General features: G+C 33.9%; 1 protein-coding gene across 1 annotated transcript in view; it reads left to right on the top strand.

The window, feature by feature from the left end:
- The first annotated feature begins 245 nt into the window (after positions 1-245).
- The window catches only part of ppk20 (pickpocket 20), a 44,480-nt gene continuing 23,947 nt past the window's right edge, over positions 246-20,778 (top strand). Inside the window, exon 1 of the mRNA XM_073965369.1 lies at positions 246-457. Within this exon, the coding sequence (XP_073821470.1) occupies positions 246-457 (212 nt within the window). The remainder of the gene's footprint in view (positions 458-20,778) is intronic.

Raw genomic sequence — 20,778 nt, forward strand, 5'->3', positions numbered from 1 at the left:
AAGTTTCTTCACAACTAATGTTAGTAATTCAACGTTATGCTTCAACTAAATCCAATCCAACAGCCACCAGCGAACGACCAGACCAACTATTGGCATTTACAAAACTGCAATTATTTCTACATTAACACAAACTCAAATAAGAAAAAATAAAAACGGATATTGAATATCCTCTGGATGGGTAAGCTAAAATATCTTGTAGTTCGTTCGCTTCGTTTAGTTACATAGAATCCTTTGAAGTAGCAAACATGATTTGGCATACAGATTTGAAAGGCGATAAACCTCTTCAGAAGGAAGCACTTCTAACACCTAAAAAAGTCTTAAGCGAAAAGGAGGCCGATGCAGAGGAAGAGAAAACCTTAATGGATCTCTTGCGTTTGTATTGGCAGCAATATTGTGAAAAATCAACCATACATGGAGTTCGTTACATTTATGATCCATCGTTGCGTAGTATTGAAAGGTAAATATATACGTTAAATTGTAAATATGAAGTGGAACAGTGGTTCGTTAAAGAATCTACTTTAAAATCGAATTGTGGAAAGCTAAAAAATATTTTAAACAGAAGTTAGTGGAATTTCGATAATTCATAATCTAAACATATTTTGTGGATTATGGAGGTTTTTGATTTAGGTGTTAAAATTGTGTGGTTTTGGAAATTTTTAGTGTAAATGTTCTAAATGAATGGACTAGAATTCTAAAATTTTTTGAACAAGGCGCACAGTGGTTCAGAATCGTTTTTTCCTATAAATTTTGAACGGATAGAGATATTTTCATAATTGTTCGACAGGTAACATAATCAGCTTTCCGATACATTAGAAACATTCGAATTCGGTCTAGTAGTTGCAAAGGAATTCAAGGACAAATTTAAAAATTGAGTTTTTTCATATTTTGCATCAAAATATAAGTGTTTTTGAGTTTTTCATATATTCTAACTATTTGAAAAAGGTTAAACACCAATAGTCAAACCATGGAAAAAAAATTGTTAAAAGATTTTTTCAAACATTTTTTTTTCAAAAATTTCAATTTTTTCCAAAACCAAAAAAATACCACTTGGGTTTTCATAGAACTCATATAACTCTTATGAAAACTCATATATTAAACAAGTAAAAAAGTATAAGTCATCTTTGCCGACAGAAATATAACCTCAGCCCATGTGAATTGAAACACGTTTTGGGTATTTGAACTTGCCGACAAAAATGTGGATTAGGATTAAAGTTCAAAAGTGTTGCGAAGAAGGTACTTAAAGGAATGGGCCGAAATAGTCCATTATCGATGTGGATCTGATTTGGGAGTCATATCTTTTCGATAGATATCGCGCCCACTACTCATTTCAGTTGGTCATCGTATAACTTTTAGACCACTATGTCAGGAAGCATGGACTTGTCCACGGAAAACATAATATCACTGTAAACAGGACCATATCGAACAGCATCGGTATAGATTTCCAAAAGATTTTCGAAAAGACCCTAAACTGCACTTGGACACAAATGTTGAACTTTTGTGGGGGAGGTATCCTAAGGATAAATATGGACCATTTTAAACTAAATTTGGACAAAATATTAGGAGATCCAAAGTTTGGACCAAATTGTAGGGAAATTTTTTAAATATTGGGGGAAGTAGCGGAACTTGTGGACCGGTATTGCCCATCCTCGAACTGAAACTAAGTTTGGACAAAATATGACGAAGACCAAGTTTTGGACCAAATCGGTTGATCAGTTCGAGAGTTATAGTGCTCTCCAGCCACTACATATGGTGTCATAGGGGTTTTTACACCTTTCGGGAGGTTTTCTCGCTTTTACCGTCGTAATTGAGGCAGCGAATGGTTGCTTCAACAAAAACAAAGTGATTCGAGAGCAGCTCTTAAAGTGAACTTATCCGAAATTTTGTGGAGAAGGTACCCGAAGGAGTAGACAAATATAGTCCATATTCGAACCTGATCTTTAACCTGATTGTGTAAAGTATGGACCAAATCGGTTACTCCCTTCAAGAGATATCGTGCGCACAATTTTTCCGAACATTTTTGAACTTTTGTGGAACAGGTACCTGAAGGAGTGGACCGATATGCCTTATCTTCGAACTTAAACTAAGTGTGGACAAAATATTACGAAGGCCAAATTTTGGACCGAATCATAGAGGGGAAGCATAGGCCTATAGTTGCTCAAAACTCAAAATATGAAAATCGTTTTTTTATGAAAAAATTGTTGATAAACGGCAACCAGACTCTTTTCTACATTTGCTATAACCATCCTCGACTTTGTAAGATTAACCAATCCAATGCAGCAGTCGATTGAACTCAGCCATACTGAAAACTAAAAGTAAATTTTCGAAAACTAAGAAATTAGGTGGACATTAAAATGACATTATTTTCGCGGAAATTTATATTTTTCAAGATTTATTGTTTTTGTACAGTCTCAGAACAAGATTAGCATTTAAAATTTTCAGATTTATTTTACATCTTTGCTCTTTAATAATGGTGATACATATCCTCTTTATAACAATTTTTTATGATAATTTTTAAGATTACTACAATTTCAATAGTGAAAAAGTCTATTTCCCCGTCGTTTCCCGACCATAGTTTCTTCTAATGTTTTATGCGCTTGAGTCTCAAATATCAGATTCAATAATAAAAAATTGCGCATATTTGCGCCATTCCGCAAAAATCTAATTTTTCTCAACTAAAATATGAAATATTTTATATGGAATTGCAAGATTTATTCACACTAAATTTTGTTCCGCCTTATAACCGCGACTCTTATTTATCATACTAAACCAACACCTATCAAATATGTTTGCATTATTCAGAAATATTCACGGCTTTTCTCATGTGAATTGAGAAAAATTTAATTTAAGTAAGTTTGAAAAAATAAAATTTGGAATGAAATATATGTATATGGGACTATAAATACATCTGTACCGATTTGTTTGAAAATTGGCTCAATGTTTTTTGTTGGCTAGTTCAGGTTGCATGTGTCAAATTTCAGTGATTTTGGTGCATTTTTATATCAATCCGACTTTATATCAATCCGACTATAAATGAGCTTTATAGGGCTTTTGATCAAATTTTAACCCTCGGTGCGAATCGGCAAATCCGTTCGAGAGTTTTCTTCCGGTCCAACCACTAAACATGGTGTGATGGGCGTTTTTTGCAACTTTCAGGCCATTTTTTCAGGAAGTATGGACTTGTCCAACACGAAACTTATACCGTCGTATGGGGGGGGGGGGGGTGCAGCCAATACAAGTTGTTGCAACAAAAATCAAAGCGATTCGAGAGCATGTCCTAATCTGAACATATCCGAAATATTGTGCGGGAGGTACGCGAAGGAGGGGACCGATGGAATCCATATTGGAGCCTCATCTAAGTTTTGTAGAAATTTCGCGATGTGCAAAGTTTGGATCAAATCCGTTCCTTGCATTTTCGAACTTTGGTTGGCGAGGTACCGGAAGAAGTGGGCCGAATCGGTTGATCCATTATTTAGATGAGGTACATGTTGCCCGTATGAAAGTGTATATGGGAAATGTTGCCAATTATTTAATACTAGCAAAGTGCCCGCAACTTCGTATGCGGAAAGGATATAAAAAATATTAAAAATATACAGTATGGAAATTGCAAACACTGAAAATGTTGTTGCACTAATACCAATTTTAATCAATATTTACTTTTATTTTAGTACTGTACGTACCCCTTTAGTTCGATTCTCAAAAAGATTAACCGTATCTCACCCTTACACTTTAAATCCGAAAAATACAGATTCCAGTACTGTCCCTACACCCAAAAACAAACTCAGTACCACTAAGTACTTTTCGTATACTTATGCTACGTATTTCAACCATACACTGACATTAATACAAAATAATTACAGTAATCGTAATTCTAAATCTCAAGATTCCAGCTGCATACGTTCGTCCAATTCCTAATTGTACCAAACATATTATTATTTCGCATTCTTCGTACATAACCACAAGTAAGATTTTCCAAAACTACCTCAATCCTTCACTTTAACAGTAATCTTAATTCCAAATTTCAGGATTCCAGCTCTATCCGTTCACCAAAATCCAAATTGTACCAAATTTAGAACAATTTAGTACTTTTCACATCCATAAGTACGAATTTCCAAAACTTCCACAATCCTAAACTCCACCAGTAATCTCAATTCCAAATTTCAGGATTCCAGCTCTATCCGTTCACCCAGCTCAATATTGTACCAAATTTAGTACCATTTAGTACATAAGAGCGAATTTTCAAAACTACCTCAATCCTACACTCCACCAGTAATTCCAATTCCAAATTTCGCGATTTCAGCTCTATCCGTTCACTCAAATCCCCATTATACCAAATTTGGTACCATTTAGTACTTTTCGTACACATAAGTATGAATTTTCCAAACCATCTCCTTTTAGAAGCACCACTTTCCAACCTTGATTTCCATACCAAATTCTATGATTCTAGCTATATCCGTTCAAAATATACAATTGGTACTAAATTTTATAAATTTTAGTACTTTTCGTACACTTAGTACACCTTACACCCTTACAGTAATCTTAATTCAAAACTTCAGGTTTCAAGCTCTATTCGTTCGCCCTAATCCAAGTTGTACCAAATTTAGTACCAATTAGTCCTTTCCGAATTCTAACAATTTCTAACATTACCTCAATCATACACTTCAAAAGTAATCTTAATTCGAAATTTCAGGATTCCACCTCCATCCGTTCACCCAAATCCCCATTGTACCAAATTTAGTACCATTTATAACTTTTCGTTCCCATAAGTACGATTTTCCAAAACTACTTCAATCCTACAATTTGAGGAATCGAGCTCTATCCGTTCATCCAAATCCAAACTGTACTATATTTAGTACCATTTAGTACTTTTCGAACCAATAAGTACGAATATCTAAAACTTCCACAATCCTAAACTCCAGCTCTATCCGTTCACCCAAATCCCCATTGTACCAAATTTAGTACCATTTAGAACTTTTCATACACATAAGTACGAATTTCTAAACTTCCCCAATCGTATACTCCAACAGTAATCTCAATTCCAAATTTCAGGATTCCAGCTCTATCCGTTCACCCAAAATCCCTATTGTACCAAATTTAGTACCATTTAGTACTTTTCTTACACATAAGTTCGAATTTACAAAACTACCCTCATATCTCAATCCTACACTTTAACAGTAATCTCAATTCCAATTTCAGGTTTCCAGCTCTATACGTTCAACCAAATCCAAATTGTACAAAATTTAGTACCATTTAGTACTTTTCGTTCCCATAAGTACGAATTTCCAAAACTACCTCAATCCTACACTCCACCAGTAATCTCAATTCCAAATTTCGAGATCCCAGCTCTATCTGTTCACCAAATCCCCATTGTACCAAATTTAGTACCATTTAGTAATTTTCGTACATATAGGAATGAATTTTCCTAACCATCTTCTTTTTCAAGTATCACTTCTCAACCTTGATTTCCATACCATATTCCATGATTCTCGCTATATCCGTTCAAAATATACAATTTGTACTAAATTTTTGTAAATTTTAGTACTTTTCGTACACTTATAGGTCGAATTTTTAAAAACCTTCTGGTATATCTTTCTAACTCTCAATCAGTTACTTTCATTCCAAATTTCAGAATTCTAGCTCTTCCCGTTTGCCTAATACAAAGGGTAACATATTTAGTACCTTTTAGTACTTTTCGTACCCTTCTAGGTCGAATTTCCAAAAACCCAGCCTTATCTCACGCCTACACACCAACAGCAACCCACACCCAAAATTTCAAGATTCTAGCGTCAGCGGTTTCGTCTGGGCGATGATATGTCAGTCACTCACTCACTCACTCACTAAGCTCTTTTATATTTTCCAAAAAAATGATTTTTTTCTTTTCGCGCTACATAAACGATTTTTGGTACATAGGTTAAGAAAAAATTCCCCAGTACAAATCCGCTCCCGAGCAAATTTTTGGTTGTTGCGGACAAATGTTATCGCGGTTTTACTTCTGCTTTTAAGAAAAAATTATTATAAAAACGCTAATTATTTTATTGAGCACAATTGTCACTAAAAAGTTATCACGAAGTGACGTCATTAAGTAGATTGCATAATATTTGTAAAATGTTACTCAGCATTCGCGGAATTTACAAAAAATTGACAAAATTTTAAATGTAATCCGAATTTTTTGAAAATATAGGTCTATTTACCCGTCAAAAATTACAAAAAAAGTAACAGTTTTAAATAAAGACTTCACGGGGAATCAAATGAGACCAAACTTATAATAATCGGGATAGTAGTTAGGATATTATAGCCAAAATAAACACATATTTGTGTTACAAAAAACAAATTTTGGGTTGGATTAATAGTTTTCACATGCATTCTAGAGTTGAAAATATTGGAAAAATTCTATAGGAGTACTTCTTTTATTTTTCTTGAAACTCCCAAGAAAATGGGTGGATTTTGCTGTATCTACATTCACATAGAAGGTTTCCCATTGAGGAAAGTTATCGGGTTGTTGATGTTATATGCATTATTAAAATATGTGTAAATCGCGTAATTATCAAAATCGTTTTGTCCGCATGTGATTTTCATGTACAGCAAGACCATATCTTTTAATTAGTATATATTTTTCGAAACATAATTTGGACGCTAAGATGTAGCATCGGCTGCATCTTAGCATTAAAAAACCTATAAAACATCGCTAATTTGGGCAAAGTTCATACAATTTCGTTCCGCATCCGGTTTTAGTGTCACCATGAAAATCTGCATCGATATATGCCTATTTCAAGGCAATCAGTCAAGAACCGTGGATGTAGCATCACACACTATTTTTGGGATAAAATGAATGTAGTTCCCTTATCAGTGAAGTTTTTAAATCTCTGTTACCGCAAAAAGCAAGATGCTGCACTAGTTTTTTCATAGCAGTGCAAGCGGCCGACAAAATACGCGATAAAATGCGCGATATTTTCTAAAACAATTTTAGGTGATTTTCCTACCTTGGAATTTCTCCTATCTCGCGTTTTAGTATATGGATTTTAACGAGTAAAGATGTATTAGATCCGCAACGTAAAAATCCAAAATTTGCAATCATGCACGAGTAAATCGAATGCCAATTGTACAAATTAGACCCGAAATATATGATTTTTAGAAATTTGTTCGCACAAAATTTTCGTATTTGGATACAGATTTCTCTGAAACTGTGGAGGCTACATTCACGACACATATATCAAATAAATCAGAATAGCGAGTTCTTCATTCCTATATATTATTTTTTGAAAACCCTGTTTGCGGAACGAAATTATAAGAAAATTTCAAAAAACACTTAAAATCTGGCTTCAAAATTTCAGCATCATTTAATGGTAGACGCAGATCAAATTTTGAAAAGTTATACGTTGGTGGGATGATCCTTATTTAGTTGGCTTCTACTTTCACTTTGACAGGAAAATCGGGAAAAATGTGGTTTAATCACAAATCGAGAGAAAACAAAAAAGTCACGTTGGCTTCAACCCATTTTTTACCATAAATATATCTACAGCTTCCACGCAAATCAACTTTGAAGGCCAATATTTATTGCCAAGTCTAAAAACATTTTATTTTATCCAGAAGCATTTAAATTGTACAATATACAACCACTATTCGCGAGTTATAAAGGGGTAAACCTTGGCTTCAACGATGTTAAATTTTCAATAATATTGCCCATATACCCTCGTTAGCATAAATGCTGAGGGTATAAAAAATTGTCCAAAGAACTCGAATTTATATGGGAAACAGTATGGAAAAAACCACACATTCTTGCCCATGTAATTTTAAGAAATTTAAAAGAGTGTTAAGCGGACGGATCGGTTCGGGTACAAAACTATATATGGGCTGAAAGAGAACACTCTCGGGCATCATTCTTTGAAAACGGAACTTTGCTCCAAGCTGTACCCTAAAAGTTCTATTCCACTAAATTTGGAATTTTACCAAAATTTAGTACCTGAGGAAAAATAAAAAATCTCAGGAAGTATGGACTTGCGCAAGAAAAAAATTGTACCATCATAAAGGGAGTCACAAGGAAAACCTGCTGAAAAGACGACGGCAGACAGACAGACAGACATAAGGGCGGACATGGCTAAATCGACACCAAATTGTCTGAAACGAATTTCGTCCAAACATACTTGGGATCTAAAACCGTTATTTCGATGAGACACATTTTTGGTCGTATCAAAGTGTATATAGTCTTTCTAGCCTAAAGGCTGGGGGTATAGCTAATGAAAATGGCATTGAAAGAAATAGCTTTGTTCGTAATATACGTAGTTATTTATAAACGTTGTTTGTTATATCCGAATTTACCAGTAGAAATCTTTGTTTTATCTCACAAAAAGTTAAAAAATCCTTTATTTCCGCCGTTATTAATTTTTGCCTCAAAAACAAGGCAAGTTACCTATAGTGCATTGTCCTATAGTGCATTGTATTCGCTAGATATCAATTTTTCAATGTAATCTCCTTAGGTCGTAAAGCTCGATTAATTAAATTAATTAAAATCTCACAAATAATGGCCTTCGCCCCTAAAAAGGCAAAAACCCTAAAATAAAAATATTTCCGTTTCCCGTTTTAGCACATAAGCAAACAACATACAAGCATACAGTTAGGCAACAAATGTATTGCAAAGACAAACATTCTAAAATATTTCATATTAGTTGTTCGTTTAATGCAACAAATTATGAAAAAAATATACGATTTTTTGTGTAAATCTCTTGCTATTTGACCCCAAAACAATATTCCGTCAAAATATGTAAATGATTTATAACAACTAAAAAAGTGTCAGTCGGCTTTGCCGACAGAGATATACCCTCAGCCAATGTGAATTGAAACATTCATCTACGGACAGATCGAATGTATTTATGGCCTCTTCAGAATTTTGTGGCCCTTTTTGAACATTTGAACTTGCCGACAAAAATTGGATTAGGAATTAACACAAATGTTGAACTTTTGTGGGGGAGGTACCCTTAGGGAGGACCGATATTGGCCATTTTAGAAATTAAACTAAATTTTGACAAAATATTAGGAAATCTAAAGTTTGGACAAAATTGGTTGCACCATTCATGTGATATCGTGCTAACATTGTAGTGACATTTTTTAAATATTGGGGATAAGTACCGGAAGTTGAACCTGATCTATATCTGGTAGATATATTAGGATGTGCAGAGTATGGATTACATCGGTCACTCCCGTGCTCATAATTTTTCCGAACATTTTCGAACTTTTGTGAGGGATGTACCTGAAGGAGTGGACCGATATGGTTTATCTTCTAACTTAAACTATGTTTGGACAAAATATTACGAAGGAGAAATTTTGGACCGAATTAACAGATCCGTTCGAGATTTATCTTGTACTCAAACCACTACACACTGTGTCATAGGGTTTTTTTGTTGCACCTTTCAGGCTATTTTCTCAGGAACTATGGACTTGCCCTTTATGAAACTTGTACCGTCGTATGGGGGACAGCGAATACAACAGAAATCAAAGATCTTCGAGAGCAGGTCCTAAACTGAACTTGTCCGAAATTTTGTGTGGGAGGTACCCGAAGGAGTGGACCGATTGAGTCCATATTGGATCTTCATCTAAGTCTGGTAGAACTTTCACGATGTACAAAGTGTGGACCAAATCGGTTACTACCTTCAAGAGTTATCGTGCGCAAAAAAATTCCGAACATTTTCGAACTTTCGTGGGGGAGGTACCAGAAGGAGTGGACCGATATAACCCATCTTAAACGAACTTAAACTAAGTTTGGACAAAATATTACGCATCCAAATTTTGGATCGAATCGGTTGCTCCGTTCGAGAGTTATCGTGCGCACCAGCCAGCCAGACAGACAGACGGACATGGCTAAATCGACTCCAAATTGTCTGAAACACATTTCGTCCAAACATACTTAGGGTCTAAAACCACTATTTCGTTGATGCACATTTTGACCGTATGAAAGTGTATATACCCTCGTTAGCATAAATGCTGAGGTTATAAAAATACGGTCAAAAATAAGAACAAACTACTATTTCGGGTGACAATAAAAGTATTGCTAAAAAAAGTCAAAAAATATCAGTCGGCTTTACCCTCAGCCTATGTGATTCAAAACATTCACCTACGTACAGATCGAATTTATTTTGGTTCTTTTCAGCCCTTTTTGGACATTTGAACTTGCCGAAAAAATGTAGATTAGGATATAAGTTCAAAAGTGTTGCGGAGGAAGTACTTAAAGTAATGGACCGACACAGTCCATTATGGAAATGGATCTTATTTTGGGAGTTTCCGATAGATATCGCGCCCATTAGTCAGTGGGTCATCGTATATCTTTTGGACTCTGGCATAGTGGACTTGTCCACGGAAATCGCTATAAACAGGACCACAATAAACAGCATCGGTATACATTTCCAAAGGATCTTCCAACATATCGTGAGCTGCACTTAGACACCGATATGGGTACTTAGGGGAGGGCCGATATGGGCCATTTTAGAAGTTAAACTTAATTTGGACAAAATATTAGGAGATCCTAAGTTTGGACCAAATTGGTTGCCACGTTCAAGGGATATCGTTCACACCATTCAAGTTAATTTTTTAAATATTGGGGAGAAGTACCGGAAGTTATGAACCGGTATTGCCCATCTTCGAACTGAACCTAAGTTTAGACAAAATATGACGAAGGTCACATTTTTGACCAAATCGGTTGATCACACTCGAACTGATCAAACATGCCCACCAGCCACCTTTCTGGCTGTTTTCTCAAGAAGTATGGACTTGCCCCTAAAAGCAGGGGCGACAACATTTTTTGAGCTACTTCAACAAATTATTACGATTTTTTCTCTAAAATAATTGTTCTTTTTGAAATTTCAAACGAAAACTGATATTGTTCTGAAGGCTCTGTACTGAAAGTGTACTTTCTAAACAAGTTGTCTAATAAATATTTAAATTTTTTTGTTTGAATACTCTTTGTAGAGAATGTTCCAGTAAAACTGAATTCCTTCTTTATGTCATGCCAGTATTTTGCAATTCTGTAAAGAATATAAAGGTCTTGAGGCTTTAAACTTATTTTGTATTAAAAACGATTACAAATTCAGTATTGTGCGGATTAGAAGTACATAAAACGAAATGTCTATTTGACAATATGTTTTACTGCCCTAATCAAAATCTTGTATTCCTATTTTAACTTGTTTGCTAAACAGTGGGATAAAATAATGGAAAAAATTAATTGTTGTGCATTATACAGTGATAATATCTGCTATAGATAGCATGCCCATCTGAATTTTTTCCTATCAGTAACAAATTTGTAGCCGAAAACAACCGTAAACGAAAATAATGTTCAAACTTTGGTTATATGGTATTGTATTAAAATCTGCTGTTATTTGTATTGTAAATCACGGTGATCTCGAACCAACTTTAAATGAAAGAAGGTTAGATGAGAAAGTCAAAATCGCATTTTTAGGTTTTTTTAGGTTTTGGCGGTTTTGGGAAACCACAAGCCCTATCAAAATGGAACTAAAGAAAATGTTGTGGCTGTGAAAATTCTCTACAATATTGTTTTTATATGATACTAGCCGGCCCGGTCCGCGTTGCTGGCCCTTGAAACAGTTTTATGTTACCTTTTCTTAAGATAATTATATTTTTCTTGCGTTGCAAATTAGTCGGGATCAGCGTTGCTGGCCCTTGAAATAGTTTTATGTTACCTTTTCTTAACATAATTATATTTTTCTTGCGTCGCAAATTAGTCGGGATCAGCAAGTGACTATAAATAAAACATCTTCAGAAATTATGGTGTCTATATGAAATTTGCGGTATGTTAACTTATGACTTGAATATCTTCTTTCATCTGCTGGCATAGTATAACTGGCAGTGTTTGTCTGAAATCTAAACATGAAGTGCTCTTAAATCCTTCAAGAATCGTTCTAAAGCTTCTTGGGAATTTTTATGTGCCATCGTACATTCGTGCCAGATGATAATTTCCATTTAATATTGCATGTGTGCAATTCAATCAATAGAATGTCCAGTCCTTGCACCTTCTTATAATGTATACCTGATGAAGCTATAGCTATCGATATGTTGCCTTCTAATCTAAAGACTTCCTTTCCAATAAGACCAAAGCTTCGTTATGCATAACATCTGTTATTTCCATTGATTTGTAACATATTCCCAAAATCGGGAGTAGTCGGGTCTTACGGCTAAAATATGTACCCAGGGTTGGGGATACGGACACGTTTGTAAGTTTATATAGCATATTTCCACCAGGGACTATCCCTGTACATCATCTGAAAATGACATGGAAATCGGTTCAGAAGTTTTGGAGATATAACGTATTTAAAAAATGGGCGTGCTAAAAGGATTTGAAAAAAAGGAGGGCATGGGGGAGGTCCCCCGTTCCCTCCAAAATACAAAAAAATATATAGCCTATTTTCACCACGGGTGTTCATGATGGCCATCGCTGTAAATTCTCTGAAATTTTAAAGAAAATCGGCTCAGTAGTTTCAGAGATATAACATATTTAAAAATGTGGGCATGGTCGGGTATTTAAGCCCTAAATAAGTACCTAGGGTCGGAGATTCAAATACCGTTGTCTCGCAAATTTATTTTCTAAGCCATACATTAGTAAGTTTTGCAAAGACAGAGTTTTAATAAAATAGGGCAAATTCAACAAAATATATAGCCTATTTTCACCAGAGGTCATCCCTATCCATTCTCTGAAATTTTCAAGAAAATCGGTTTAGTAGTTTTGGATATATAAGATATTTAGAAAGTGGGCGTGGTCTGGTCCCAAATGAGTACATAGGGTCGGAGACACAACCACCATTGTCCCCAAATTATTTTTTCTCTCCGATACGTTCGTCAGTTTTGTTAAAATATCGTTTTCAAAAAATAGGGCATGGGGGAGGTTCCCAGCTCTCTCCGAAATTAAACAAAAGATATAAACTATTTTCACCACGGGCCCTCCCAGTAGATTCTCTGAACTTTTCAAGAAAATCGGTTAAGCAGTTTTGATATATGCATAAGCTATTTAAAAAAGTGGGCGTGGTCGGGTCTTTATGCCCCAAATCAGTACCTAGGGTCGGAGAAACAACAACCATTGTCTCGCAAATTAATTATCTCTCCGATACGTTCGTCAATTTTGTTGAAATAGCGCTTTAAAAAAATAGGGCATGGGGGAGGTACCCCACCCCCTCCGAAATTCAACAAAATATATACCCTATTTTCACCACGGGTCCTCCCAGTAGATTCTCTGATATTTTCAAGAAAATCGGTTAAGCAGTTTTTGATATATTAGCTATTTAAAAAAATGGGCGTGGCCGGGTCTTTAGCCACCAAATGAGTACCTAGGATTGTCTTGCAAATTAATTTTCTCTCCGATAGGATTGTCAGTTTTGCTAAAATAGCGTTTTTAAAAAATAGTGCAAAGGGGAGGCACCCCGCCCCCTCCGAAATGCAAAAAATATATAGCCTATTTTCACCACCGGTGTTCCCTGTACATTATCTGAAATTTTCAAGAAAATCTGTTCAGCCGTTTTTGAGTCTATTCGGAACATACAAACATAGTAAAATACACACATTGTCTTTTATATATTAGATTTTCGTAGGTTCTGCCATTTTTGAGATATGGAGGTTTAAATTGGGACAATTTACTGACTGTACCGTCATGACTACAATTTCCCAACTTAAACTTATACATATATCTCGAAAATGGTGCAACCGAGTAAAAAATTACGAGTCTCAATTTTGTAGAAAATTTTCACAGCTATACGATTTTCTGTAGTCCCAATTCGTAAAAAACTAACAAAAAACCTAAAAATGTGATCTCTTGTGCGATTCTTTAACTCATTTTTTGAGTTACCGACAAATGTCGGTAAAATTAAAATGCTTATAATTTTTGTAATTAACGATATTATTCGGTAAGTTAGCGACCAATAAAAAGTCTTCGTAAACTTCTACCGATAGCAACAGTGTTGTAAACTTTTATTTGAGCTTTTCAATTATAATTTTGCTTTTTAATGTTCCCGATTTTTGTCGGTAAATTAAAAAAATGAGTTAGATAATCGCACTACTGAACTTCTATATCACAAAAATGGTAAAACCTAGGAACAAATCAAAAAATTTTTCAAAGTTACAACATTTTCTTTAGCCTCGATAGGACTTGCGGCTTCCATGCAAAATCGCGAAAACCTGAAATAATCCTAAAAATGTGAACATAGTTAAAATTCCCTCCAGCGTTTTTTCTTGTTTTTGGATTTTTTCTCATCTATGAACATTGCTGTTTCAGAATCCCCAAAAACTTCCCAGTTTTAAGCTCCTTTTATTTAACGTTGGTTCAAGAGCACCGTGATAGTGAACCCTCAGCCGTTAGGCTAACGATAAAAATGTGCCTCATCGAAATAATGTTCTTAGACTAAACATATGTTTTGACGAAACCCGCGTCAAACAATTTGAAGTCGATTTATCCCACTTCGTCCGTCTGTCTGGCTCGTGCCCATTATAACTCTCGAACAGATCAACAGATTTGGTCCAAATTTTGGATCTCGCCATATTTTGTCCAAACTTCCTTTGGACACCAGATTTCAAAATGTTTCCCTAAAATGTTGAGCAAAGTCCAATTCTATTTTTTCTAGGCCTAGAATAGGTTCTAATATGGATTATATCGATTCACTCCTTCAGATACCTCCAACACAAAATTTCAATTATCCAATTTGATCGAAACTATAAACATCCTAAAATTACGTACATATCAATCATTTACTCAAAGAGTGACATAACACAAATAATGCTTTTTCTGAGTTAGCAATTTCTATTTTTTCTACGACTTCTACTTAATCTTGTGTCAAATTTCCATGCTGATATCTCTAAAACTCGACGAGTTACAGCTGATTTACAACGGGCTTGGCATAAATCAACAATAAAGTTTTTTGAGTTTATGAAGCACTAAAACACTTCAAATCATGCTTGATCTTGTACATAAATTTAAGACTGATATCTGGCTAGCTGTTTGCAAAATATGGTCCAAATAGTTTTTTTAGTTCCCGTTTTTCTCGAAAATTGATTTTTTGAAAAGTGTCACTCTTTGAGTAAATGAGCGATATATCAAGTACCAAGAGGGTCTATTTGGGACAAAATCATGGGATACATCCCTCACAAAAGTTCAACATCAGTGTAATTTAAGGGCTGTTCGAGGAGTTATTGCACAATTTGAGCAATGGTACTTCTTGCGTTCTTGTTTGCAGCGATATGGCATTTTTAGTGGGTAAGTCCATAGTTATGTCAGGTCCAAAAGCTCTAAATCTTATGTCGACCAACTAAATTGAATTCCAAAATTAAGTCCACTATGTGTCGTACATTGCATCGCCCGGCTCCTGATATTTTTTTCTTTGTTTAATGTAATTTTCTGAATTTTTAGTTAGCTTTCACGGACTCTATCACTTCTGGTAAAATATTAAAGTTTTGGTGTTTTTATGCACTTAAAGTATATTATTTCTTCGAGTAATACAAAACTTTTTTAATGGCACTGAAGTTAGCGTCTGATATATGTACTTTAAAGAAGAAACGGCGTTATGTTCGGATCGAACTGTTTATATCTTCCAAGCACTGTATATATCTATTCGACGTGGTCTGATATGGTTCATTTTCAATTCTAAACATCCAAGGACTAATATATTATATTAAGTTCCAAATTTCAATCTTGTATCTAAAATACTGTGATCTCTACCTATTGAATGTATATACTTTGTGGCAATATTTAATATACATAAAATCAACTAAAAACCATTTAAAATAGCTTTTCGTAACGATACACAACCTTTTTAATTTTCATGATTTTTGGCAGGTCCTAAACTGAACTTTTCCGAAATTTTGTGTGGGAGGTACCCAAAGGAGTGGGCCGATTGAGTCCATATTGGAACCTCATCTAAGTCTGGTAAAAATTTCAAGATGTGCAAAGTATGGGCCATATCGGTTACTCCCTTCAAGACTTATCATGCGCCCAAATTTTCAGAACATTTTCGAACTTTTGTGGGGGAGGTACCCGAAGGAGTGGACTTAAACTAAGTTTAAACTAAATATTACGAATGCTAAATTTTAAACCCGATAGGTTGCTTCGTTCGAGAGTTATCGGGCGTTGGTTTCTTGGAGAATTGCCAAAGGTGTGTTCCTTAATGAGTTGTCTATCCACTTTGGACATTCATTGGAGCTTTAATGAGCTTAGTTAAACCAAAAATTAAGGCTCGGCATGTTACTCTCTGAAGGTACAGGTTCCCCAATTTTTATTAAATCTTGATCTTTCGTTGGAGGACCTTTTTCCAGTTTTTTTTTCTTAAGCTGGACCCAAAAAAAATATAAGGGTTGATATCAGTGTTTTGGCCCAAGGTAATAATCAGTTTAGTGTTGTTATATTACATCGGCAACTTACACAAATAAGATTAATATGTCATGATCTGGCCTTTGTAATGGTGATAGTTGAACTTGTTTGAGCTTTTTGGATCCATTTTACTGACTTTCAAAATAATGACTATTTAATATTTCCTATTGATGCCAGTGGGGATGTCTTCCCAATCATTATTATGTCCGTGAACCCGATTTTGCATACTTGTTTGCTTGGTAAAAAATATAGTACCCAAAAATTCGTTATTCCAGCTTTTCTAGAAGGTGTATAATTTATGATAGCAGAGTATAATATATATCAATTTAACAAAAATAAAGTCATTCCAATAATATTGATAGAGGGAATAGGGATTTGCTGTAGGTAGTTTTAAAATACTACACTAATGGTATATTTTTCTCTATAATTTCCAGAGGTATTTTGATGTTTTCCAAGCCAAAATCGGACTGTTTTGCATTGGTCCATTATCCGACAATACATATTGAGTAAAATATTCATTATTTGCATACTTGTCTGTGGCCGATTCGTCATTGTTTGTTGTTAATATGGTTCCATGTGTTTTTTACCTGTCTGAAGACCCTTCATGACGGCTTTTATTATCACTAGACATCGGATTTTAGCATGTTTTTTATTTCTTATCCGATTGGACTCAAATTTTGGATCTAGGCGTTTTGAGGGTCAATTTTTCGATATTTGGGGTCATATCAAAAATATGCAAAAAATATGCAAAAAATATGCAAAATATATGCAAAAAATATGCAAAATATATGCAAAAAATATGCAAAATATGCAAAAAATATGCTAAATATGCAAGTGTTTTTTTCACAAAAATCGTCAATTAAACTTGGAAAATCATCAAAAAAGCATTCTAAATTAAGTTTTTTGACGTTTAACATAGTTTTTTGGAGCTAGGAGCTAGAGTTAGTCATCGCTATTTTTGTTTAGATAAAAGCGCAATTTTTTCTAGTTTTTGGAAAAAGGGTTCGTTTTTTAGCGAAAAATGGGAAAAAGTACTAAAGTACCATTTACGATTCCAGGTTCTGGAATATAACTATAATTAAAAGTATACGTTTTGAATATCCACATATTAGATTTTAATATATTTATAGTGTTTAGTCCTTTATTCAGTTTATACAGACATAAATTGGCAATTTTTGTTCTTTATGGTCAAAAAGCTTCATTGGAAAAATGCTCTAACTGCCGCTTTAATATTGATGACATGGTTTTAGTTTAATGCACTAAAAATACATAATTTTATAATTTCGGTTTATATTGTACGCATAATGCAGAATTGGAAAATGTTCACTCCTCGGCGAAAAGTAATGCATTATTGTTATACCCACCCTCGATGAATAATAAGAAAAATGAAGAACGTCCAATGATTAGTGCAATATGACATCACTTAGAAAAACCACACAATAGAGTGGTAGTGGTAAAATAAGTCAAAAACCTTGGAATTGTCTTTAAATGGCAAAACCACTCACATATTTCTGCTAGAAAAGTATTTGGAATGCTAAAAAATATAGTTCATTCATTCCTGCTACAGGAAAACAATTTTGATAACACAGTCGAAAAGTCATAACCCTTTTGTATACACAATTGTTTAATTTATACCTGTCCGTGTACTCGATAACACTGTGCGACAACAAAAAAAATGACAAGGAAAACTCTTCAGATTATGAAAGTAGGGCTAAAAATATGAGACACGTGTATCGGCGTTTTTAAAGTTTACATCTAAAAGTAACCAAAGTAGGCGTGGCAAGTTCCGCCCATTTCTAACTTTTTCAAAATATTCGAGTTAAAATATCTTGGAATCTATGCATTTTAGGTATATAGTGTCTTTGGCAATATTTTAGAGGAGGATATGGGGAATATATCTGTTAAAAATTTTAACCCTCATACGGTTCATGAAAGGGGTCTTTTTGGTCCTTTTTTCGAAAATTGTTCGAAAACTCCTTTAAAATGTGGTCATATCAAAATCAAATGTTCCACAAAATTCTTCGCCATAAAATTTTACTATAGGTCGTAGAATACGTCAAAAACCTAAAACTTTCCAAAACGCCAGGAAAAAGCAAAAAATAAAAGCACGTTTTAGGGTTAAACAGGTACTTCATTTGAATTTATGCATAATTCTCCCACAAAACATAATTTTAGAGCAATGGTGTCAAAGACAAAAATATTCTCCATCAAATTTCACTATTAGTCTCCAAAGAAATGAAATCTCTATTTACATTACATATTATAAAAAAAATTGCATCAATTTTCCAAAAAAAAAACACGAAAATATTTCATAATTTTTTGATGAATTTTCTTTCTTTCTTTTTTTGAGTTGATGCATGAAAGTAACATAAAACTTTATTCTAGATGAAAAGTGTCAAAAGAAGAAATATTCTTAACAAAATTTTACTATGAGTCTCAAAACAAACTATATGTCTAGGTATAATACTTGTTAAAATACATACATCATAAAATTATATATTATATGATGAAATTATTCATTTAAATTTTGAACCGTTTATTTTACGTGATTCCATACGAAGCCAAAATCTCCCAAAATACTTCGTTTTTTAGAGATAGTGTTAAAAGAAGAAATGCTTAATATCAAATTTCATTATAAGTCTCTGAACAAAAGAAATTCAAAACACTAATATGTAAGCAAAAAAATGCAGCAACAAATTTGTTATATAAAAAAGCTTATTTATTCTCGTCGAATTTGACACTTTTTCGTTAATTTGCTGCATTCTGTCATAAAATTATGCACTTTAGGAGTATGCTGTCAAAGAATGGAACATTCTGCATCAAAAACTATTATCAATTTTTAAACAAACTTCATCTCAAAGTATTACACATATTAATAAAAAACAAGTAAGCCAAGGCTATAGTCGGACGGAGCCGACCATGCAATACCCTACACCTTTACCCTTGGGAATTAGCTTTCCACATATCAACATTTCTAACAAAATAATTTTTTCGCTCTATTGCAATTTTCATCAGGGGGAAGATCAGTAGTTGTTGCCTTCCTTTCTGGTATGCAAGCTGGATATGTGAAGTATGGATGCTTTTTATGCAAGTGGGATAGCAGATGGAAAGGAAACCAATATGCAAAAAAAAATCTGGGATCTTAGAGATGAAGAAGCTATAGGTGAATTTAACATCTTCCATCAACCCTTGGTACCAGCTGGACAAATTCTCTTACCACCACTCCATATAAAACTAGGGGTGGTGAAAAATTTTATAAAATGCTTGCATGAAGATGCAATAGTATTTCTGAAGTCAATATTTCCAAAACTTAGCGAATCGAAGATACGAGAAGGTATAAACAACAACGTTTTTTTAAATGATTGCATAAAAATTATAATTTATCCTATACATAATAGGTGTTTTTGTAGGACCAGATATACGAAAGTTGATGCAAAATGCCGAATTCGAGCAAATCCTCACCCAAGAAGAGCTAGGTGCATGGAAAAGCATTAAAGATGTCATCTACAATTTTCTGGGCAAGCACCGTTCTCCAACAGCCCAAATATATGTCGAAACAATGCTCAAAATTTTTGACCAACTCGGTGTCCACATGTCAACGAAAATTCATTTTTTGAACTCTCATATGGATTATTTCCAAAAACAACTATCCACAGAATCTGATGAGCAGGGTGAACAGTTTCATCAAACATGCGCTCCTATTGAAGAACGTTACATCGGTAAAAGTTTACATCACCTTATGGCAGATCTATGTTGGACATTATTTGACAATGGTATAGTATTGCCAAGAACCACAAAAAAACATCAATAAATTTTATGTTTTTTTTTTCATACATATATAATAAATTGTTTTTTATTAATATGTGTAATACTTTGAGATGAAGTTTGTTTAAAAATTGATAATAGTTTTTGATGCAGAATGTTCCATTCTTTGACAGCATACTCCTAAAGTGCATAATTTTATGACAGAATGCAGCGAAAAAGTGTCAAATTCGACGAGAATAAATAAGCTTTTTTATATACCAAATTTGTTGCTGCATTTTTTTGCTACATATTAGTGTTTTGAATTTCTTTTGTTCAGAGACTTATAATGAAATTTGATATTAAGCATTTCTTCTTTTAACACTATCTCTAAAAAACGAAGTATTTTGGGAGATTTTGGCTTCGTATGGAATCACGTAAAATAAACGGTTCAAAATTTAAATGAATAATTTCATCATATAATATATAATTTTATGATGTATGTATTTTAACAAGTATTATACCTAGACATATAGTTTGTTTTGAGACTCATAGTAAAATTTTGTTAAGAATATTTCTTCTTTTGACACTTTTCATCTAGAATAAAGTTTTATGTTACTTTCATGCATCAACTCAAAAAAGAAAGAAAGAAAATTCATCAAAAAATTATGAAATATTTTCGTGTTTTTTTT

Source organism: Musca autumnalis, unplaced genomic scaffold (assembly GCF_047663935.1).
Source record: "Musca autumnalis isolate F117 unplaced genomic scaffold, ASM4766393v1 scaffold_1, whole genome shotgun sequence".
NCBI classification, from domain to species: domain Eukaryota; kingdom Metazoa; phylum Arthropoda; class Insecta; order Diptera; family Muscidae; genus Musca; species Musca autumnalis.